We start from the raw sequence: 25,123 nt of genomic DNA, 5'->3' as shown, positions 1-25,123 counted from the left end.
TGCTACCTGTCTGCCCCTCCTACCCTGCTGTAGGTGCTGGCTGAGCTGAAGGAGTATGCCACTGAGGTGGATGTGGACTTTGTCCGTAAAGCGGTCCGAGCCATTGGCCGCTGTGCCATCAAAGTAGAGGTAGGTGAAGAACGGAGACGATGTAATACTGTCATCAAATCCTAGTTTTAGCTACGTGTTGCAAGGATTAACTGTCAGTTTATAACATTCATGTTGAGACGTTCTTGGACTCGACCAGATAACGTAATTGAAAGTGACAAAATGACATCAATAATAAAGCCAAGCTGTAGTGTTTCTATGATGAACAGTAGGTGGCTCTGTTATCCTGACAGATTTTTATTTATATTTTTAATCTCCGTCTGTTAGCAATCAGCGGAGCGCTGTGTCAGCACCCTGCTGGACCTGATCCAGACCAAGGTCAACTATGTGGTGCAGGAGGCCATTGTGGTCATCAAGGATATCTTCCGCAAGTACCCCAACAAGTAGGTTCTCTGTTTGGCGTCAGTGTGGTCATTTGACTGTGAGATTGACAATTCATATACAGGAAGAATTCTGATCAACTATCAATTATATTCTGTTTTGCAGCGAGTTTTCAGTGCAGTAAAATATAGGGTGTAAAGCCAATGTTTGATTATATTTGCATCAGAGTGGGGATTGGAGGATTGTTCTGTGAGGTTGCTGTTTATTGATCAATCAGAAGTACTTACATATCCAAGCAGGCACCCTGACTCTTCCACTTCACTGATCATCCTTATATTCTCTGTCCTGAAATAAGCAGAGAAAAAGCTTGTGTTTTCTGCTTGGCTTTCATCACTAAATGCATGGGGCAAGCAAATTGTCCTTAGATAAACACACAGCTACTGTATATACAGTGTCCATAGTGCACAGTAGGGCTGTCAAAATTGCCCCAAAATCGTATTTGAATATTCCCTCTAAACAAAACCTATTACCGTAGTTCAAATATATTCGAATATCGTTTATGTTTAAGTATATATATATATATATGTATATTTATTTATTAATAATAATGAATTCGAATATTAGTTTTCATATTCGAATATTATTTCAATTTTTATATTCGAATATAGAATGTTCTTTGACAGCCCTAGTGCACAGTGCTGAACCCACCAACCACCCCTGCCATGCCTAGTCAAAGGGCAGGCAGATCTTGGCTCCTGCTGTGGTGCCCAGCAGCTTGGCTCCATGTGCCAGGCAGAACAAACTGTCCCACACATCAGCACACGGTCACTCTGAAGAGCTGGCATGTTGTGCCACCTCAATCTCCAAGGGAGTTTCCAGTTTGGCATGGCTGAAGCTCTCTGCTATGAGTCACTACCCAGTCAAACAGCTGTCTGCTCTTTTAATTAGACACTTCTGCTTGAGCGGAAATACATTATTTAGATGGAATTGGTTGTTGTCCACTGTGCTATTTGACCACGCTTAGGCCTCATTGAGTCCGTTTACATGCACACTGATTAACCCAACTCAGGCAATACTCAGACACTGCCATGTAAACAGCATTTTCTGAATACCTCAACCGGAGTAAGGTCATAGTCGAATGAAGATATTTGGAGTCACATTATTGAAGTGAGTTATAGACATGTGTGTAAACACCTTATTGATTTACTGTCAGAGTTTTCGCAGCATTTTGCGACGCATACGGTAGTCAAACTGTTGGACGACGCTACGCATGCTTTTCCAGCTGGCTTTGACATGCCAACAAGCCAGCTCAGTGTGTTTTGCTCCATTTTGTTTATATACACAACACATCTTCACTTCTGTCGGAGCTGCTGTTGCGAGACGAGCAGTGGGTTTTAAACCTCACGTGCAAAGATTGTAAATGCGCAGCTGGCTGGTGGAAAGTACCTGCATGCATTGATGGTCTCAACAAAGACCTCGAGCAGACAGCTTCCAGCCAGCGGTAAAAAAAGAAGACTCAACATTTTGCCTTAACATGGTAGAAAGCAGCAGCATGACAGAAAAGGCTCCAGGTTAAATTCAGTAGGGAAAACCTGACATAGGGACGTCATGTAGGCGTGCATTTTCAGTCATTAATCGGACTATGCTCTGTAACATGTAAAGGGGAATATGAATAGAATATTCTAAAGCAGCTCATGTAAACAGCTGATTTGAAATATAGTCTTATTTAAATTAAGGTGAATAGTGGGATTATTCCAGTCCATGTAAACGTAGTCTTGTGTATGCAGAGTAAACGGCTGCTTTTGGTATTCATCAGCTGCTGCAGAAAATCTTGGGATCAGTGAGTGTGTGAACTCTGGTAATAGTGCTGTCAAAACAAAAGACTAACATCTTCATTGTTCTGCTAAGTAAATATTCAGCCATACAAAACAAAAATAAACGAATAACATGAACTGCCCTGGGAATCTGTAGTTACAGTTCAGTTTTTCTTCTGACTCTCCATTCACTACTTGTGTTCATCTTGGAAGGAGTGTATGCTGTATAATGCATTTATAAACTATATATGATGATATATTTTGTGTGTGTGTTCAGCGATCTATTTTTTGAGTGAGCAAGCAAAGTTGCTTTAAAAGTAATCCAAAATTATACATCCAGTACTGATCTGAGCCCTTGAGTTGCTGAGTAATGTTTTCCTAAGTGAGATTGAGCCAGGTTGAGAGGCCTGCAAGTTGAAATGGTAATAATCACAGACCGGCATGGGAAAAGCATGTAGTAACATGTAGCATTAGTGTCAATCAGTTTAGCCCATACATTTTGTTTTGTTGGCCAAACAAGTTTGTTGTTTACAACTTTATGGTGCCTTACCCTATGCCTGATCATTCAGTGGTCATGTGATCATCATGATGAACTGATCAGGTTGAGTTCCAACCAAGTACTAAAAGACAAAGATTGTTTCAGTTTCCTAAAGAGAAACATCACCTTAAGTAATTCACAAGAATTGACAATGCATGATTATTCTGCTTTGTGTCTTGCCTCATGAGGTTTGTTGAGGGTATGTAATGTGACTTTGTGTGACTGTTGCCAGGTATGAGAGTGTGATCGCCACTCTCTGTGAGAACCTGGACTCCCTGGATGAGCCGGAGGCGCGGGCAGCCATGATCTGGATTGTGGGCGAGTACGCCGAGCGCATCGACAACGCTGACGAGCTCCTGGAGAGCTTCCTGGAAGGTTTCCATGATGAAAGCACTCAGGTGTGTTTGGGTGGTGGAGTGGGATTGGTTGTTCCTCTGAAGAGGTAAATGGCCTCTACATGGCTAGTAGTGGCGCGAAGACATTTGTAGTCAGTGTGTGTGTGTGTCACATTCTGTTTACTTCAGTGGGGGACAACAAGGGGCTTTGCTTAGCTGCTGCCAAGCTGCTGTGCAACAATGGCCACAGAGAGCTGCTCTTATTTAACTGCCAAAACGTGTGGTAGCTGTGAGAGGAATGAAAGAAGGGTCGAGGAAATGTTTTGTTTTTCTGACAGTAAGCCTGCTCATGGGAATACACAGACAGCACCCACCTGTTTGTGAACTTTTCAGTCGTAATTTAAGTCTGTATTGTGTCTTACATTTCCATATCTGGCCGAGAGGCATATTTTGTAGAAAAAGCAAGTCTCTGTAGAGTGTTTTCCTGCGGTCCTGGGATTAGGCTCACCCTAAACGGTAGATTCATTTCCATATTAATGCCTTGGGGAGGATATTGTGTTGCTATGAAGGGATTTTCATGGGTAGAAATGCATTACACTGCACACTTCCCCTTTTGTGCTGTTCTTACTTTATTGCAAGCAGCTTCAGTCTAGTCCGTTGAATGTTGCATCATTGTTGTCTCTGTTTTTGTGGGGGGTTTCTGCCGATCGTATGTATTGCTGTGCTTTCAGTCTGCATTTTCCTTCATCAGGGGATACATGTATTGAAGTTGTTTAGATCGAAACATAGAAGTGCACTCAGAGAGTGCCGACCTCCGCCAAGGCCAGCCTATGTATGAAAATTCTGTGAGTCAGATCAGAACCCTGCCCCTTTTCCATAGCCCCGCCCCCCTCCCTTGACCCGACTCTGATCGGATCTGCTCCCGAATGGAATGGGTTCTTCGTTGGCCCCTGCTACACCCTTCCACCAAGTTTCATGAAAATCGGCCCAGTAGTTTTTCCATAATCCTGCTAACAAACAAACGGACAAGCACCGAAAACATAACCTCCTTTGTGGAGATAATAATAATAATCATTTATTGGATTTATATAGCACTTTTCAAGACACTCAAAGCGCTTCACATATCAGGGGAGGGAGCGGGAGGGAACTCAACTCATCCAACACCGATATGTAGCACCCACCATGGATGTACTGTAGGTGTGAAAGTATCATCAGATTTAAGTGTACAAGTAACAGTAGTCTTTCTACAGAATGTTATTTTGTGGGAGGTGTAAATGAAACCCTCCATCATCACCTAGTCTATTCATTGTTTAAAATAAGGTATCGTGAGCAGGAATATGCTAGCCCCACATCGCCACACCAATTCGCAAATGCGAATGATCATCTGCCAGAGCAAATAAAACATGAGCTGGCAGATGCGCCGGGTTCCCAGGCGAGGAGGAATATGCACCCCGTCTCTATATTTCATTTGTAGCCTAAATCAAAGCTGTGCTGACATTAGCGGCATGCAAGTGTTAGTATTGGTGATGGGTTGTGATGTGTGTGTCCGCTGGGTCCTCTAGGTGCAGCTGCAGCTCCTGACGGCCATAGTCAAGTTGTTCCTGAAAAAGCCGACTGAGACCCAGGAGCTGGTACAGCAAGTGCTAAGCCTGGCCACACAGGTGAGAATAAACCCACAGGCAGGCACATGATGTTAATGTGCCAGCCATCATCTCTGTCTACACTACAAATATGTCGGAATCCTCACCCCACTGAATCTTATCTCCCATGTCTTTCTCCTCTCCTCTCCTTTCTGTAGTTTGCTCTCATCAAAACACTGACCTCTCTTTCCGCAGCTTTTATTCTTATTCTTCTGTTTGAGATGGAAGATAATATATTAGGCATTGACTCCACAAAGTGCATGTGCAGTTAAAAAGACATTTTAGATTCTGGGTAAAGATGACAAAGCCAGTGTCAAAAGGGTTATCATCAGCAGTTATCACTGCTCCGGCCCTGAGAAAACTTCTGTGCATAAGGCAGAACATTGCCAGTGAAAATAACATGAGCATTATGCTCTGCATTCATTTTCTGTCCGCTGTACGTGCAGCGGTTATGTATTCACCTGGCAGTCAGGGTTTTCCACTAGTGAGACGTTAAATGTCCAGATGGGTGAAAATAGTAGCCAGCTTGGGGGGCGGGGTTATGCAGTAACGGACATCACATGAATATATAACCTACAGCCTCTGCTCGCAGCGGAAGAACCTCTCTGGATTAGACAAATTCTCTGTTTTTGTACATTGTTGTTGTTAAGTCATAAAGTCATTGGTTTAGTGCCTTAAGCAATGGCAATGCTGACCAATTTTTTTTAAATATTAACGTTTCTGTCTAAACCACCCCCTGGTTTTATTCAGATACAAATACAAATGTTTATATGCATGAATAAAATATGCATGTATTCTTATTTGTACATTGCAAACTGTTTGTAGCCATTAAATGAGTGCAGCATAGACAATCCATGATGATGATGCACTACAAAATGTTGTTGCACTTGCCTCATATGAACTCTGCAGTCACACCACATTGACCACGTTTACATGCACACAATATTCCATTATTATTCCGAAAATGACTATTCTGAATTTGATAAGGGTCATGTAAACGGCATATTCCGGTTGGATTTTCCGAATTTGGCTTTTTTCCCGGATTTAGCATTTTCCGATTTAAGACGTGGGACAATATAATCATATAATCCATCGTCTCTGGCATGCGAAAAGAAAAGCCCACATTTCTGATCAGGAGGAGATGAGAAACATGCCTAACCCACAGTGATTTAAATAGAGAAGGAGATGAGAAACATGCCTAGCCCAGAGTGATTTAAATAGAGAAGTCCAAAATCCTTGTGAGATAAAAACAAAAAAAAGAGAATGAGAGAAAAGAAAAGTCCATTGGAGTTAATGGAGATGACGCAATTCTTATATCTCTATGGCTCTGGCCTAACCTAGGCTACTTTTAATATGAAAGACTTGGATATCAACATCTTTTTGGATATGCGCAAATATCGCAGCTCCCAACTTTTCAGCAGCAATCTGAAATGGATCAGATGATGGTGGTAAGAATAGAGATCATGATCACGCATCAGTGCTGCTCTGTTTATTCTCAAGAGAAAAACTCCACTGTTTCTATCTGCATCTCTTCCTCTCTGACGTGTGTACACGACGGGGGGGGGGGGGGCTACGGCTGCATGTAAACGGGAATATTAGTGATTATTCATTTAGTCGGAATAAGGGCAAAGACCGGAATATTGTGTGCATGACAGTAAACGTAGTCATCGTCTCTCACGCAGACACCCCAACAGCAGTAGACTGGCCCACAAGGGCAGAGTCTATCTACTGCTGTGAGTGAGTCTACTTTAGGAAATCATGGACATTTGTTGTCCAGATTTGGCCTCAAAATAGCCTAGAGTAGAATATTATGATCATGGAACGGATCAGGTCTCTCAATTTCTACCTTGCTCAGAAATGGTCTGTGATACACGTGCAAAACATAATTTTCTCATATCAAATTGTTTAATGAATGGTAATTAATTCAGTGATTGATCCAACGAATGTGTTTGGCAACAGTGCTCAGTACTCTCTGTTTTCTGTAATTAAGCTGCCGTGTCTGTACAAAGCATGGATGGGGCAGACGCAAACACACAATTGAGAGCAGTAGTGCAAGAACAAAGCAGCAAAGGCGAGGGAACACACCTTACAACTTAAAACAGCCTTATAACAAAATTAGACAATACATTTAATTGCATCATCAATATGCATTACATCATCATCATCATATAATCATCATATATAAAAGGGAATAAGTGGGTTCTGTTTCTTTGTTTCTGTCATTTTTGCCCCACATTGTGAGATTTGTGATGATTTTGGTCAGTAATGATGTCACTGTTGATGTCACAATGTCTATGACATGCAAAGTTGCGCAATTGTGCCCTGAGTGATGTCACTCGAGCACTCCATGATGTGATCAGTGATGGTCACTCGAGCAGCAGGCAAGCCTAGGAATCGAGCACGCAAGTTTAAAACGTTTTACAGGGTTTTCTCTTCACAGTTCTCAAATTCTGTGAGAGCCTCACATTATCCGTAGATTTTAGATTTCATGCCCTATATCTTGTAAGATCATATTTTTAAGCTTATTTGATTTTCTCGAAATCCAATTAAGATCTATAATGTAAGTTGCCTTATCCTGTCGTGAAGTGCTAGTAGAAGCCCAAGGCTGAGACTCCTTAACTGTGTTCTTAATATATTTTAATCTCTGCTCAGTCTCTTAAATCAGGGGCAGTCAAAGAAGAGTCTAACATTAGATATTCATTATACAAGCTACATAAATAGTGCTCTCCACCCTCATCTTTGTCTCCAGGACTCAGATAACCCAGACCTTCGTGACCGCGGCTACATCTACTGGCGTCTGCTCTCCACTGACCCCGTGGCCGCCAAGGAGGTGGTGCTGGCCGAGAAGCCCCTGATCTCGGAGGAGACGGACCTGATTGAGCCCACCCTGCTGGAGGAGCTCATCTGCCACATTGGCACCCTGGCGTCTGTCTACCACAAGCCCCCCAGTGCCTTTGTGGAGGGCAGCCGCGGGGTGCAGCACAAGAGGCTCCCCCCTGCCCGTGCCGGATCGTGAGTCATTGTTCCTCATTTGGTTTGGCTGCTTTACTGCTGGCTTATCACAGTGCTGCTGCAAGCGGTAAAAGTGGGGGCCTTTGTCATTTAAATTTGTTTTGTTTGTTTTTTATTACAAAAGCCCCCTTCACTGCTGCCACGGCAGTGGCATTAATGTTGCAGTATGACCGGTAATCTGGTCAGTTGAATTGGGCAACAATTAATTAATGGTTTATTTCGGTCATGCATTATAATGAACAAAATGTTTCAATTTGTTTGAATATGCAGCTGACAAAACATCATCATGCATGTATACATCAGTCCATTTCACACGAGCCATTTCACAGAAGCCCAAGGCTTAGTTTTGCCCCTTCCTATACAATCCATCAGATAAACCAGAATACCAGTAGTACAAAATCAAGGGGGAAAATGAACTAAACTAAATGGAGTTTACTCCAAATTATAATAATGAATGATTTTACATTGTAAGGCTTTTTATGCCTCTGCTTATGGATCCGGGTTCTCCGTCCGATGTTCGTTAACGCGATATCTGCGGAACGGCGGAATGCGACGCTTGTCGCCGACCGTTTGGCTTGGCGCACAGCGACTTACGAAAATCACCGCCCGGCCGTGGCCGCAGCGCTACAGCGGGCGCTGGGTGATCGACCAATCCGGCATAATTCGGCGCGCTGACTTAGCATTTTCCGCCTTCGCGACTTACGCTCAGGCGGTGCTGGGATCTGAATTAGTGATTTGAAATCACCACGGCATTTGCCTATTGGAGTCATTACTACCGCTGGCACTATTTTGCCGGAGCGCTGCTGGCGCTATGGATTCGGGGAGGCCACCACCAATGAAATGCGAAGTAACAAGCTACTGCGAGGAGGAATGAGGGAATGAATGCCATGTGCTTACCATTTGAAGCCTAGGGGAGGAGGGATCTTTGGGCAGACAATATGGTGGCCTGCTCCGGTCGGATGTAGGCCGCTTAGGCTGACGAGGACCAGAGGACCAGCGGCCCATCTGTTGCAGGGAGGCGGAGGACACCCCTTGCACGGCGGCCGATGTGGCCGCGCCGATCCTGAAGGAGTGACTGGAATAGTACTCCGCTGGGAGGTCACACAGAGGATCCGCTTGAGGTGGAGAGTGAACCAGGCTTTTGTCATGTGATGGTGGGGCGAGATGAGGAACAGAGGGGCAGATGGGCCAGTCTGGGGTCGAATTCCTATGTAGCGGGCCATGGAAGCAAAGGGGCAAAACGGGGAAGATGATGGAGCAGGTTCTGCCCGCCTTGGTGTGTTTAAGGGAGAGACTATAATGATCGGGGTGAAACTTTAGGTCGGACCAGGTCACGTCCCGGGAGGGGTCGAATGACCCCGGGCATGTGAACTCGCCAACGCGGAGGAACCCATAAAAGGCTAACGAGAACACGCATTCTAAGAGGGAATTTTGCAGGGGAGAGAAAAGGCCGTCTCTCGTGCGCCCCAGAAGCTGCCGTAACACGGGGAGAGTTATGGGACGATTAGAGTCAGGGGCAGTCGGAAAGGCTTTGGCAATGCCCTTCAGCAGAGCTTTTATTACGCGGATGGAAAATAGACTGGGAAACTCGGGGTCGTAGCGCCTGGCATGAAACGCCTTGACGGAATTTCATCAAATTTCCCTCAAACATCGACTTAGACTCAAGGATGATCTGATTAGATTTTGGTGGTCAAAGGTCAAGGTCACTGTGACCTTTCAAACGCCATTTTCAAGCTTGTTAACGCGATATCTCAGGAATGCCTTCACGGAATTTCATCAAATTTGTCTCAAACATCGACTTGGACTCAAGGATGAACTGATTACATTTTGGTGGTCAAGGTCTCTGTGACCTCTCAAACACCATTTTCCAGCTTGTTAACGCGATATCTCACGAATGCCTTGACGGAATTTCATCAAATTTCCCTCAAACATCGATTTAGACTCAAGGATGATCTGATTAGATTTTGGTGGTCAAAGGTCAAGGTCACTGTGACCTCTCGAATGCCATTTTCAAGCTTGTTAGCGCAACATCTCAGGAATATTATCTCAAGAACGGCTTGATGGAATTTCTTCCAATTTGGCTTAAACGTTGACTTGGACTCAAGGATGAACTGATTACATTTTGGTGGTCAAAGGTCAAGGTCTCTGTGACCTCTCAAACGCCATTTTCAAGCTTGTTAACGCAACATCTCAGGAGCGCCGTGACGGAATTTCTTCCAATTTGCCTCAAATGGCGATTTGGACTCAAGAATGAACTAATGCTAGCTCTTAGCTATTTCTGGTGCAATATATTTATAAAAAAAAATTACAGTACACATACTGTCCCTGCTCAAATAAACAATAAAGATAAAGATAATGGCGGAGGCATAAATCCACGTTGCGGTCGTTCTAGTTTGAAAGAACTGTAGCGCTGTTTTTTTTAAATCACACCCAGGTGTTTTAATCGTGCGTTCCTTTATCGCAAAATAACTGGGATGTGGAGGCTAAATGACATCACATCCGTTTTGTTAGCGTTCCATTTGCAGAAAACTTGAGCTGGGAAGTTCACTGTTCATTGGTCAGATCCAGTCGCTAGCCAGGCTAGCCATTGTTAGCAATAACAATTGACAACATGGCATTTCGCGGCAATTTGCGCATACAAACACTGCAGCCCCATGTCCACACAGATAGAAGTTAGGCAGTGCTGCGTGTACAGCTGATTTAATGAGACACAAACAAAACAGAAGTGCTAAACAATATTACTACGATTATAACTACTGTTGTTGCGCAGCGCAGCCATCTTGGATTGTTGAGGTCAGGGCTGCTGAGGCTCCTACGAGTTTGGAATGGGAGATACCAGCTCGGTGACGTCACCGTCCCAGCTCATGACCTTTTGAAGTCGTAAGATTACCAGTCCCCAGTTATAAAGGAATGCACGATTAGTAAGCGGTGCAGGTTTGCAGGTCTGACCCTTGTCCTCCACCCCCCCCCCCCCCCCCCCTCTCTCTCTCTCTCTAGCCCCGGGTTTTTCAGAGGGAGTCGCGGAAGTAATCCTGAATGCTGTAGTTCCTTGAATGGTCACTTGACTCTGAAGTGGCGTTGTTCCCGTTCACACTCGTGTTAAAATGACCCACTTTGTAACTGTGATTAAGCATGTTTACAGATTGGACCGAAACACGGTTTTTGGCCTATATAGCTAATTTCACCGTTTAGAGTCAAGTAGATGATAGAAAAGGGGGTAATTGACAGGTCGCCTGTCCAGTGATCACGCAGCTTGCCGATCACGGACCAATAGCATGCGGAGCTGCGGCGCTGGGAAACCTACAGTCTCATGTGAGCTGCACAAGGACCCGAAGAGGCCTGGGCTAAATCTCGTCCACAAACACACACAGCCACTTATAGAAGCGGCTGCACCGTTTAAAACCCGCCACACTCATCCAGGGGGGAGGGGTTATTTATTCAAGCAGACCTCGCTTGAGCATGTTTTCCCCCCAAGTCTGCTGAGTCACACTTTCTACTTTCTAGTTGTGCATCTGTTTCCCTTCCTTCCTGCCCGCACATGAAACATTGCACCTAGTTAATGTTGTTGGCTGTGTTTCCATCAGAGATGTTTGAGCCTCATCTCAACTAATTGGAGTCACATCATCGGTTTGATTACAAAGTTTACAGTATTAAAACAAATTCACAATTTATTGAATCAACAGAAATGTCTAGTATTTAAAAGAATAATAAAATAAATCACATTGCCACTAAATAACCTACAGCAATCTTATTGAGCTTTTTGTAACACTTTAGATTAGGAAACACATTTTAACTATGAATAAGGTGCTTATCAACATGCATTATTCATATAGTAATGTATTGGTTCATTGTTAGTCATCATTACAAACCACTTATTAGCACCTTTATTCTGCATTATTGGATTCTACAAGTATAGCCCATTAATTATGGCTTTTCCCTCAATAGCCTCCTAATTAGTGTTTCCAGCAGTCTGCAAGGAAGTTGTTGCACATGAATTGGGCTCTCGGTATTCTTTACTCAGTATGGGCTTATAAAGTGCTAGCATCACATATTATTGGATTTATTGGATGGGAAATGATTCTATTGAGGGAAAACCCATACTTAATAGTTAATGTGTGCCCTAATCTAAAGTTACAGAACTTCCCCCCCACCCTTACCTCTCTCTGTCCTGTAGCGGGGAGAGTGGAGCAGAGAGCCCAGACACGGGTTCTACTGCTGGAGTCACCGAGGCCCCCCCTGCTGTCATCCCATCCCAGGGAGACCTCCTGGGAGATCTGCTCAATCTGGACCTGACCCCTCCCACCACAACCGGACCACCACCCCCCACCTCCGCCATGCAGATGGGGGCCATGGACCTTCTTGGAGGAGGACTGGACAGCCTGGTAGGTGTTCCCCTCAGCCCCACCAATACTATCCTGCTGAAGCTGCCATCTCAAAATCTCTCTGAATGCCTCTGGGTTTTTCATTGGTCAGCTAGTTTCTCTAATAGCAGTTGGTTACAGTAATGTATGAATATTCTTCTTTCTACATTTTATTTGTGCTTTCTTTTTTCCTTTTGACCCCCCCTGTCTTTTCCTCTCTTTGTTCAATGCTTACACCTGCAGATGGGCGATGAGTCTGAATCGGTAACTACATGGAGGGGAGAGGGCACAGCAGTCATACCATTTTAGCTCTAAGAGATTAACTTGATCACTGCCATGTTTTACTCTGTTGTTCACATGCATCAGTCTGACATTTCCACACATCATTCGTCACCTCTTATCATCCTCACATGTAATGTCAATGTGCCGTTCAACCCTTGAGTCCCATGTCTTCTTACCTATGGGCTCTGTGGTGTGTTTCATCTTTCACCCAGCCTCATGTGTCTCGGACAGACACTCCTCAGTCACCTCAGCTCTCACATCAGTCCCCGTCTCCACCAGATTACAGTCCCACTGAGGTTGGTCCAGGGGGCTGTGGTGGACCACAGGACCAGTAAAGGCCAGCGCCAGTCTAGAATCCCCTCTTGTCCCCTGTGTACCGCTGTCACCTTTTGAATAATCTTCCCCAGCAGTTGCTCTGTGTCTGTTGTAGTTCACCAGACTTGCAGTTCATATCAAACTGTTTTAGTTCCTGCTTTCCTCTTAAGATTTTAGGAAATCTTGCCCATGTTTTTTGTCACAATTGTATCCCCCTATCACTGTATGCTCCATCACTGTATGTTTTGCATTACAATACCCCTAACCATGTTATCATCACGACAGTAGCGCTTTCACTTATCGACAATAATGCTTTCACTTTTTGCTCAATGAGTAGCATTTATGCAAACCCTATTGGAACTCAATAGCCACACTGCTGAAATTATAGAACACCATGAGAACGTTCAGTTACATAAAAAGAGAAGTAAAAAGTAAATATTGTATGCCCTGTAGTGATACTCCCTTTTGCTAATTGTTACTCTTTCATGGTCTAAACCTAAAGTTAGTCATGAAAATGGCTACTTAGACCTTCACACTCCTCTATCCATCCTCCTCAAACCTCCCAGGAAGTTATTTTATATTGCACAAATATATAACCTGCATTTTTGTGCTCTGTTTTTCCCCTCACTCAGCTTGGTGGAGACATCGGAGGAAGTCCTGCTGTAAGTCATCTTGTTTGATTTTTCAAACATGTTGCATTTCGATTGCTCAGTACGGATTGCCTCTGAATGTGTTTAGTGTAACATGTTGCGTTTTGGTTGCTCAGTACTAGGGGTGTCACAATATATCGTCCCACGAAATTTTGCGATAGTAAAACGTCACGATATGTATCGTTGAGATGAAATCTCATATCGCAATTTTTTTTTTCTTTTTTTTTTCTTTCAAAAATAGACAAAGAAACGTCTTTGTTTGTTGAAGTTCAATGTGTGGAAAGTAGTTCAGTTGAACAAGTCTCTGAAGAGACACATGAGAAGTTATACAGGAGAGAAACCATTCAATTGAGTTTCTGGCAAAACTGTTTACGGTACTTGACAGGAAAAACTGAAGATGCATAAAAAATAGACTAAGAAAAGTCTTGTTGTTTGAGTTTGAAGAAAAACTGAAGATGCATAATGAGAATTTATACTGCTGAGAAACCTTTTAGTTCAAAGTAAATCTAAGTGACGGTGTACAGTAACTCATTCTATTTCAAGATAAGCCTTATCTCCAATCTCATGTTTTTTCTAGTTGTTATTGTAATAACAATTTCCCACAACAGCATGTTTTGTATTTGTGCATTTCAAATAAAATACTACTTTTCCAGTCATATATTGTCATTATTCAAGTTTAAAAAAATATTGTTAAAATCGTATCGTATCGTATCGTTATCGTGAACCCAGTATCGTGATACGTATCGTATCGTGAACTGAGTGTATTGTGACACCCCTACTCAGTACGGATTTACTTTGAATTTACTTTGAATGTGTTTAGGGTAACGTGTTGCTTTGTGGTCTACAGATGGGCGCTGCTTTTGGTGCTGCTCCAGCTGTAATGCCGGCCTCCTTCAACGCCCCAGTGGGTGGTGGTCTGAGCGACCTGTTTGACCTGGGAGGAGGAGTTGGTATGCCCATGGGAGCCTACATCCCTACTAAAACAGTGAGTCACCCTATGCTGTGATGAGGGACAGAGTAGTTTAGTAGCAGTGGCAATGCAGAATATGAAATACACAGAATGTTAATCAGCTGCAAAGATAATAACATTGACTGCACTGCCTGTGTGTTAATGCCTAATAGGTGAATAAGCAATGTTCTCCGTCTTCAGGTGTGGCTACCAGCTATGAAGGCCAAGGGTCTGGAGATTTCAGGGACCTTTGCCCGTCGTGCTGGGGTCATCCAAATGGAGATGACCCTCACTAATAAAGCGATGAGTGTTATGTCTGACTTTGCCATCCAGTTCAACAGAAACAGGTGAGAGCAATTCAATGGTGTCAATCTTGAGCATTTCTTTCGAGTCTTGTATGTTTGATCATCTTTGTGACTTGTGACTCCTCTGTGTTCATCTGTAGCTTTGGTCTGGCCCCAGCCGGTCCACTGCAGATTCTCACTCCCCTCAACCCAAACCAGACTATTGAAGCGGCCCTCCCCCTCAACACTGTGGGACCCGTCATGAAGATGGAGCCCCTCAATAACCTTCAGGTAATTTCTCCACCGTTTTTTTTTTATTAATTGTTTTTGCTTTCATTCTGTTGATATAATGCAAGTCTCTGTGTCAGCTTAACATTGAGGTTAGAATAATGTCCACATTTTGGACAGTAACAGCTTTTTTAAATACTATTGCTCTGTACAGTTTTCAATGTTGGTGTCAAATGATACAATTGCCATGGGGCTAGCAAGAGCAGAATGGTTTAGTACCACAGATGTTATCTGTCTGTAGTGATTTAGCCAACAATGTGCTCTATGCTGCGTTTGAAGAATTTAATTAGGAATGTCGGCAACACCTGAATTCTCATAGAGATGCATAATGTTAAAGTCGAGCTGAACCCAAAAATGACTTCTTTTCTTTTAGTTCAAATACCTGGGTATGCAGTGCACCCATTTAATAATGTATGCAAAAAAATCACAACAATCTAATTTCTTTAGTTTTTCACATCAAAAGTTCATTTTTCAAGATTTCATTGATAACAGTAATGTACAGTTTGCTGACGTCACCTAGTACTATCAAATTTCTACCCCATTTCAACCAATCATATCACGACATGCAGCTCAATCAAATCTTCATTTCAGGATAATTTTCTCTTCCAAATGAAGGGGAAAATGGCGCCTAGTGCCTGTCATCTGGCAGAATTCCTATCTCATAAACTAACTACTAACTTGGCCAATTGTTAGAAACATGAACAGAAAACAAAAACTATAATCTCTAAGAATGCAAAGAAATGTAACTGGCTCGTTAAAACGCGCATTCCAGGGATATCGTATTTACAGCAGCGATAACGGAGCGCGCATCCGAGAGCTTGGTTGTCAGGGGTCGCACTTCGGAGATTCCAGGCCGACGTGCTGCACTCTCCGCTCAGCAACACGATTGGCCGAGCGGCCAAAGCCCAATCCAGTCCCCAGAATTGTCAAATAAAATCATCGACCTGATACTATGACCCGCCTCTCAACCTGTCATCTTAGACAAACTATGTTTTCAGTCTGAAACGGATTCATATGCACGTGACGAACGGGTTCAGTTCGACTTTAAGAGCTAGTAGAATTTCCTTAGAAGAGCAACTGAAGATTTTAAGAATCTGTTGTTTCTAGGTTAAGTCACCGCATGTTAAGTTTTTAATGCAATTGAAATATGAGAAAATATTACTAAGAGCTCAGGTTGTCCAGATTGTTTTGCCAATCTGGCTCTTTTATACAAAAAGAGCAGTTTTTTTCCTTTCTTTCTTTTTTAATACAGTTCTTCCTCCAAAATTAACATTGCCAGTATTTCCAATCTATTTTTTTTTTTATCTTTTATATCCAAAATGAGCACTACAGAGCTGAAACATCATGACAATGTGTCTTGGTTGAAATGCTTACGGCGCTCACTGTATCTCATGGGGCGTTAGGTTTTCTCCTTATCTATGCTTGTAATGATTATCGAGCTACGCCAATGACGCCATAGTACGTTTCCATCCTCATCGCCTTAGGCTTTGTTTTTTTCTCATTAGCGATTCAGCTACCGTGATCACTGCATTCCAGGCAGCAGGTACCGTTGAATTCCCGTGCTGCAAATGAAAAGGAAATCAAATAACATTGTTCGACAGCCTTCAGAACCGTTGTGATGAGGTCCAAATAAAAAGAGATGAAGGGGGCCGCTGGCTTCTGTTTGATCAGAATAGTGTGCTGGCGCCCGGTGCAGCTGGAGAGAGCAGATAAGCCAGTTGAGAGGGGCTGATGGAGGTGGGGACAGTCATTAGTTGTCACACAACACATGTCTGCTTTGTTTCCCCTGCTCTCAGTATCCCTGCTAACCTTCCACTCTGCTGCCTGTTTGAAGGGTACTCCCACCCATTTTGACACGTCCAGCCTGATCTTTGTCTTTTGAGAGGTTCTCTGTTATTCTTGTCTTGATGGGAGATAATGCCTCAGAGCATATTTTATTTAGTTTTTCTGCTGAATGATCAGTGCCCACAGGCACCAAAACCCCTTCAAAATCACAGCATTTAAGGAGAGCGGCATAGTAACGTTAAGTGGTTGTTTCCTACATAGTAACGTTAAGTGGTTGTTTCCTACATAGTAACGTTAAGTGGTTGTTTCCTACATAGTAACGTTAAGTCGTCGTTTCCTACATATTAACGTTAAGTGGTTGTTTCCTACATAGTACCGTTAAGTGGTTGTTTCCTACATAGTAACGTTAAGTAGTTGTTTCCTACATAGTAACGTTAAGTGGTTGTTTCCTACATAGTAACGTTAAATGGTCGTTTCCTACATATTAACGTTAAGTGGTTGTTTCCTACATAGTAACGTTAAGTGGTTGTTTCCTACATAGTAACGTTAAGTGGTTGTTTCCTAGGCCTTTTTGCCATAGTAGAACCTTCTGCTCTGAACATAATGCGACTCCGACCTCAGTTTAAAGTCTCATCAAGCATGGGGATTTTGTAAGTAAGTAAGTAAAATTTTATTTATATAGCACCCTTCCCAGCACGAATGCACAGAGTGCTTTACACATTAAAATAGCAACACAGAAATATAAGTGCAGGAATAATACAAGAAAAAGGCAAAAACATAAGAACATACACAGAGCATGAACAGGTAAAAACAATGGCTAGGAATGACTAAAAGGCCTGTCTAAACAGGTGGGTCTTTAATAGTTTTTTAAACGAGAGCTCAGAGCGAGCGGCTCTCAGATCAAGGGGGAGGGCATTCCAGAGCTTCGGGGCTGTCACTTCGAAGGCTCTGTCGCCTTTCGTTTTTAGCCTGGTCCTGGGCACGACCAGGAGCTCTTGGTTGGATGACCTCAGAGACCGGCTGGCTGCATAGGGGTGGATGAGGTCAGAGATATAGGCGGGGGCTTGGCCATGGAGGGATCTGAATGCAAATACAAGGATTTTGAAATGGATCCTGTGCTGTACCGGGAGCCAGTGCAGTGAGGCTAGGATGGGGGTGATATGGCATGACTTTTTTGACCTGGTGAGGAGTCTGGCAGCAGCATTTTGGATGAGCTGGAGTTTAACCACGGATGATTTATTGAGATATGAATAAAGGGAGTTACAGTAGTCTAGTCTAGATGAAATGAATGCATGGATGGATATTTCCAGTTCGGCATGTGAAACAATGGTCCGGAGTTCGGCAATATTTCTAAGGTGGAAGAAGCAGGTGCGGGTCACGGATTTTATGTGCTTGTCTAGGTGCATGGACTGGTCAAATATGACACCCAGGTTCCTCAGGTGAGGGCGCACGTTGTCCTTAAGGGACCCTAAGTGTGAGGCTATTTTTTTGGAGATGTTTTCGGCAGCTACAATCAGCACTTCCGTTTTTGTCGCATTTAATTGTAGGAAGTTGCTGCCCATCCAGTTTTGAATGGCGGACAGACACTCCAATAGGGTGCTCAGTTCCTCAATTTTATCGGGCTTAAACGAAAAATAGAGCTGGATATCGTCAGCAAAGCAGTGATAAGAAACACCATTAAACTGACTGATGAGGAAGCCTAGGGGGAGCAAGTAAAGAGCGAAGAGGAACGGCGCAAGCACGGATCCCTGGGGAACGCCGCACGAGAGGGGGACGGAGTCAGATTTGAAAGGGCCGACAGCCACGGAGAAACACCTCTCCTTAAGGTAGGAGGCAAACCATTTTAGGGCACTGCCCGAGATGCCGACCCACTCCTTTAGTCTACCGAGCAGGATTCCGTGGTCCACCGTGTCAAACGCTGCACTGAGATCTAACAGAACCAGGACAGTGCATTTTCCTGAGTCAGAGGCCATCATGATGTCATTGGATACTCTGAGAAGGGCAGTTTCGGTGGAATGGTGTTTTCGGAAACCGGATTGGAATCTGTCTGCGATGTTGTGGTCTGTCAGATAGGTGGTGAGCTGGTTAGCTACCACTCTCTCTAACACCTTTGAGATAAAGGGCAGCTTAGAGATGGGTCTATAATTATTAGTTTGGGAGGGGTCGAGGTTTGGCTTCTTAAGAAGGGGCTGAACAACTGCCTCCTTGAAGTAGGTTGGGACAGAGCCAGAGACTAGGGATCTGTTAATAATAGTGACCAAACTAGGGCCAATAGAGCTAAAAACCTGCTTGAACATTGGGGTAGGTAGGATATCCAGAGGGCTTGTGGAAGACTTCATGGATCTCACTATATCTAATAGATCTGTTTGGGAGACTGGGGCAAGACTGCTTAGGGAAGATTGGGTGGCTGGGCAGAGGGGGAGGGGGGAGGAGGAGGGGGTGATGCTTGCCCTAACATCAGCTACTTTATTTACAAAGAACAAAAGAAAACGATTACAGTCTTCATTAGAAAACACCGGAACAGAGGGAGTGGGAGGACTAACTAAAGAATTTATCACTTTAAAAAGAACTCTGGGATTTCGCTTGCTAGAAGAGATCAGGTTTGAAAAATACTCAGCCCTGGCACTCTTAACTAGATCGTTGAATTCTGCTATCAGATCTTTTAGATAGAGGCGATGGACCTCGAGGTTTGAGGATTTCCATCTCCTCTCTGTTTTGCGACATTTACGTTTCAGCTCGCAGATGTCCTTGTTCAGCCAGGGGGAGACAGGGTGGGTAGAGCGAGTCACAATGGGGGCTACGTCATCTAAAATGGTTGCACAGTGTGCGTTGAAAGCATGAACTAAACAATCTACGTCATCATCAGGCGACAACAAAACATTCTGATCGAAATTAGCAGCGAAATTCTCAACAGCTGAGCTGTTGACAATGCGAGAGCTTTTTATACGCTTCTCTGGCACAAAGTCATTGTCAAAGGACAGGTTGAACAGCACACATTTGTGGTCGGACACCGTCAGATCTTCGATACAGACGTTGCTTATTGTTAAACCGATTGTGAACACAAGGTCCAGGGTATTTCCCTTATTGTGGGTCGGAGCGGCGACATGTTGGACAAAACAAAGAGACGTAGTAATATTAAGGAAATCAGCAGCAAAAGTATCTGAGCTCTTATTAATATGCATGTTAAAATCTCCGGTTAAAAGAATTCTGTCCAAGCAAATGATAGATGCTAAAAAGTCACCAAACTCGGCTAGGAACGAGCTATTTCTGCCTGGAGGGCGGTAGATTAGCACACAGTGAAACGGGTTTATGCGTCCAATTTTGTTTATGTGGACTTCAAAGGACGAGTAGGAACCTGTGCTCACAGGTTGGGGGGTGGGGGTTGTTTGCTTTGCTTTTAGATGCCTTGAAAACCTGGCTATTCAATAATGAGCATATTCCATAGTCTGATAGATCAACTTACAATATAGGAATACAATGCATACAATATAAGACCTGTAATATGTCAAACTTCCAAGTTGTATTTGGTGTCTGGCTGCCCTGCTCTCCTTGGTCAACTTTGCTCCCACACAGACAGTAGTTATTACATTTGCTTGCCCTTACTAACAGAGCTCCAGTCCTTCCATTGACAAAGGCTGTAAAGTATTCTGTAAGGCCTTTTGTACTCCTTGTATTACCGGCAGTACTGCACTGCACCCAAAAGACACCCCATCAATTATTCAGGAGTCATTCTGCTGTCATCCTCAGTCTGGACTCAGCGTCCTTCTCTCAACACTCCTTTGTTGAGCAGACTGATCAATATCCCCCTCACTGCTCCAGGGGCCTCCATTATACAGTGTTTCAATGTCTTCATCAGCACCCCGACACTGTGGCGTACAGCGTCCTGCTTGAGGAACTAAATCATTTCTCAAAATTAACTTTTATAGACTTGCTTTTATGTGGTGTTTTTGATTTTTGCCCAGTTTTCAAACTTGCCTTTTCCCCCTCCTAATTCCTTTTGAATGTGTCCTACTTTTATCTTCTTTTAGATTTTGTGCCACTTATGAAGCACTCTGTAAACTCTGCCTTTAGATAAGTGCTCTATAAATAAAGCTTATTTTTGATATTTTTAGACCCTTATCTATAATTAAGGAGATGTCTGATTGCGCACGGAGAATACCAGCACGCTCTCATATTATGACATTTGCCCAAAGATTGGTTGTGTGGATCCAACGCCCTGACCATGCATGTGAATAACATACCTACTTAATCGAGCCCATTTCACCCCTTGCGCCCTCGCAAATGGGAAGGTGCAAATGGAAAGGTGCGCGATGCGGGGAATTGCACAACGATTTGGACACGCCTCTAAGTGCACTAACGCCCGGCGGTAATTGCCCAGCGCCACCACTGCACCTTCATTCACAAAATATGCGCCTGTAGATATTTCATGCCATCTTTCTTTTGTAACCTTTCTTTTGTAAATAGAAGCCTCTCAAGCCTGCCTTAGTCTAGGAGACATGAAGGGAGACCAGGCAGAGACAGAACATGAATTTCATTTCAGCAATAAAACTGTAGAATATAGTGTTGCAGAGATGTGATGGTGATATGTGTTATTCCCAAAGGCCTGTAACCTTGTTCAGTAAATGCCACAAATACACCAGCAATAGAGATCCTTAAAGGTCACTTGAAAAGCAATGCCTCATGTATGGCTTCTTGTGTCTCCTCCTGTCGTCCTCCTCTTCCCCCTCCTTGGATGTAATCACTCTCGCAGGTGGCTGTTAAGAACAACATTGACGTATTCTACTTCAGCTGCCAGTACCCCATCAGCATGCTGTTTGTAGAGGACGGGAAGATGGGTGAGTGTCTCTTGGCCACTTCTCGTCCTTCATAAGCCTCCAACCCTATTGACGTCAATGTATGTCAGTCTTTTTTCATCGAGTGCACATTTGTCTGACTGTTGAACTGTGTGTGTCACGCAGACACAGATTTGTGTGCGTGTGCGTGTGTGTGTGTGCGCGTCTGCATGCCTGCACTCGTGCATCTGGGGGGCTGCGCACTTGCTCCTAGATCATGCAGCCGTGGTGTTGTGGGTCAGTTGTGGTTGTTTTCATTTTGTTGCTCGCTCTGGCTGATTCAATCTGGGAAAAAGTGTTGGCACATCTCCCTGTGGAGCCTCCAGATGGGGCCTTCAGTGGGACTGCTGCCGGAGGCTGCAAGCTAATGCTCCTCAAGCCTAAAGCACAGCAGGAAGCCTCACGGCCAGAGGAGCAACAAATCCACCTTTTTAGGACCTCTACCAATTTCATTGCTTGTAAAAACATCTCACTGTGTGATGTCTTCTTGTTTCGTCATCCACAGAGAGACAGGTGTTCCTCGCTACATGGAAAGACATTCCTAATGACAATGAGGCCCAATTCCAGATCAAAGACTGTCATCTCAACTCAGGTGAGAAGGTTGAAGAGAATTTGAGCAGCTGAAGAACACCGTGCCTCCTATAGCCTGCGGCCTCTTGATGCGTGTGACATCCTGGAGATTAAGGAGCGAGGATGACGGAGCAGTGAAAGCCTGATCCTCGCTAATGAAGCAAATAGTCTTTGATGAGAAGAACTCATCATGGTCTGCAGTCCCTATTTATGAGTGATGCTTTAGCTTTACACGAGTGTGAGAGCAGCTGAATTGGGGGAAGAATCCATAATGACACAGCTTAATGGAGATTTCCCCAACACATTGAATTTCTTCTTTGTGAACAAAGAGAGAGGCTTTCAGATCCTGCTGGGACACCGCAGTGACATAGAAGCTGAGGAGGGAAGTAAATTCCAAATGACTGTCTGGATCTGCTAGACAGACAGCTGGGATGTTTGGTTGGGGTGTAAACATACAGCAAAGAAAATAGGGTGCAAACACGCAACTGAAAATTATGGTTGAGCCGAATGAACGTTGGGATACAGTTGCGTTGCATTTTCACTCATACTGAAATTTGATAGAGTTCCACAAAGGACGAGTTGGGAGAATTAATTCGTTCACTGCAGTGACGGAGCTGCTACTAAGGAACTGATGACAGAAGTCCAGAGGACCCCAGCGCTATTACAAAGACCATCGCCTCTAAACATGTTGGAAAGAACCGTGACATACAGTACCAATCGGAAGAGCTTAGCGGTAACTGGCAGTTTTTACTGACCTGGAAGCTAGTTAACTCGCTAACTTTTGCTAGCTAAACAAAATGGCACCATGTCTTGGCCAACCTAACCGCAAATGCACTATTATCAGAGACATTGATATGTTTTTGAGATATCCTGCGGATATCAGACGGATAGACGAACGGAGGCGGAAAAATGACCTCTGTCAACTCCGTTGGCGGAGGTAAGAATAATATATATTCTGAGAACTCGGAGGGAAAAAAAGCTGTAACTTTTTTAGACTCAGAAAAGAAGAGGCAGTAAACATTTAACATTCTAACAATACCAACATACCCTGTGTGGATCTTTGAATGTGTTCCCTCCATAGATGCAGCCTCCAGCAAACTGCAGGGCAGCAACATCTTCACCATAGCAAAGCGCGCAGTGGAGGGTCAGGACATGCTGTACCAGTCTATGAAGCTCAGCAATGGCATCTGGGTGCTGGCTGAGCTGCGGGTGCAGGGGGGAAACCCAAACTACACGGTGAGCATAAACCTTAATGCAATGGAAAATCTTGATTTAAAAAAAGTTCTATGTTGTGTGAGTTGTAATAATCGTGTCGGGATGGAGGGGGTTAATTTCATTATTTTCCCACTGATAAAAATAGATGTGACAAAGTAGCAACAATTTTATAATTATGTTATTTTATCTCTCTCAGGAACAAGTGTACTCCATTCCCTTGAATATTAAATACTTTTGGATAGTTTCAGCCAGCCAGAAGTGTGAAATAGAGAAATGCACTGGTTCTTTTGTGTGCCCGAAGGGTTTGACTGGAACTGGGAGATGGCTTGTGAATAAGACATAGCGAGTACCTGCAGCCTTTAGTGGTGTCAGAGATGCGGGCGTTGGAGAGCAAGGGTCACATCCTCCAAGACATGGATTACATATTTTTCAGATGTCTTCCCTCTGCTTCCCAAGTCAGTTGAGTGCTTTGCGTGCTCACGGTCGCTGCTGGTGTAGTTTGTGCTTAACCCATTGATACGTGATGCAGCATTTGTGTGTGTATCCCTTTAAGACGCGGTTCGCGGTCTTAAAGGGATACACACACAAATGAGGGATATACACGCAAATGCTGCATCAGGTATCAATGGGTTAATATGGAAGCAAACAAAAGCAAAAGGCTAAGTGGAGAGAGAGTGATGAAGGGGAGAGATGTGGGTGATTGCACATGATTGCATTGTTCTGTGTGTGTGTGTGTGTGTGTGTGTGTGTGTGTGTGTGTGTGCGTGTGCGCGCGCACACATGCGTCTGCGTGTGTGTTCTCCCTTGTGATGCTGCATGTCTGTGCTCTGTCAGTGGCCTCCGCTCCTGATGGATTGTGTTTGCATGTGGAGATTGTGCATGGCCAGTCCAGAACGGTGACCTTGGTGTGACTCTGCTTCCAGCTCATTACTCAGTCTCCCTTGAGACCCTGCTTTTATTCATAAGGTGGCATTTCGTGTCTTTTTGTTTCCTGGATGAGTGGATTTACGTCAGTCTCACTCAGCAAATCTGTATGTTCAGAATGTAACATTTTAATATTCACATCCTCCAAATTTAATAAGGAAATGTGACCTGATGGAGAAGATTAGGGAAATTAAGTCAGTCGTCGTAAGTGGCAGTTCATTTAGGTAAAGTACCAGTTGATTTGGGTTTGAATGCCGTGTTTCTTTGTTGGACTGTGTTTGTTTGTGTAAAATTCTGTTGGCCTTGTGTGTTTTTCATTTGATTGTCCTTGTTTTGTTGTGTTTTTATGTCCCCCCTGCGTCCATTTGTGCTGTTGGCTCATTAATTCAGGATCCGGAGGTTGGTTCTATTATCACAATGTTTTCATTTGTCCACCTTCAGCTGTTCTTGCTCCTTCTGTCTTTTCCTTCACATCTGGTCTCATGTTGTTACTGAATTCTTAATGCCAGATGTTTCCTCAGTGCCGCCTGGAAAGGCTCTCCTGCCCGCTTCCTACAGATGGATGCCATCCTAATTTAAAATGTTTAGTGAAGACTAGATACTTGATCTGAGCGTGTTGCATGTACAGCATGTCTCTGTGCTGCTGCATGCTCCCAAATCTCTTGGCACGGCACATGACAGCCAGGCTGCCAAAGCCTTTTGTCGGCAGCTATTTTTAGAAAGGAGGAAGTAAAGCCCTGCCACCGCATGCTTTCTGCTTTCTGCTGACTTTCTCTCTGGGCCACTTAACAGCAGAGTGCCAGCCTGTTTGCTATTTGCTGCTGCAGACATTTTACGTTTTGTATGTTAAACATGGCCTGGCTTAATTCTCTGCTCTCGCGCCACTTAATTGGCTTCTCC

General features: G+C 43.9%; 1 protein-coding gene across 1 annotated transcript in view; it reads left to right on the top strand.

The window, feature by feature from the left end:
• The window catches only part of ap1b1 (adaptor related protein complex 1 subunit beta 1), a 37,331-nt gene that overhangs the window by 7,470 nt on the left and 4,738 nt on the right, over positions 1-25,123 (top strand). The window contains exons 9-21 of the mRNA XM_083644493.1: positions 34-129; positions 376-491; positions 3,014-3,179; positions 4,679-4,777; positions 7,506-7,768; positions 11,943-12,150; positions 13,359-13,388; positions 14,224-14,361; positions 14,527-14,672; positions 14,771-14,900; positions 21,433-21,517; positions 22,020-22,106; positions 23,166-23,320. Coding sequence (XP_083500619.1) covers positions 34-129; positions 376-491; positions 3,014-3,179; positions 4,679-4,777; positions 7,506-7,768; positions 11,943-12,150; positions 13,359-13,388; positions 14,224-14,361; positions 14,527-14,672; positions 14,771-14,900; positions 21,433-21,517; positions 22,020-22,106; positions 23,166-23,320 — 1,719 coding nt within the window. The remainder of the gene's footprint in view (positions 1-33; positions 130-375; positions 492-3,013; positions 3,180-4,678; positions 4,778-7,505; positions 7,769-11,942; positions 12,151-13,358; positions 13,389-14,223; positions 14,362-14,526; positions 14,673-14,770; positions 14,901-21,432; positions 21,518-22,019; positions 22,107-23,165; positions 23,321-25,123) is intronic.

The sequence above is a fragment of the Poromitra crassiceps genome (genome assembly GCF_964638095.1).
Source record: "Poromitra crassiceps genome assembly, chromosome: 10".
Taxonomy (NCBI): domain Eukaryota; kingdom Metazoa; phylum Chordata; class Actinopteri; order Beryciformes; family Melamphaidae; genus Poromitra; species Poromitra crassiceps.
The sequence above is the reverse complement of the archived record's forward strand: the minus strand, read 5'-3'. Positions and strand labels throughout refer to the sequence as shown.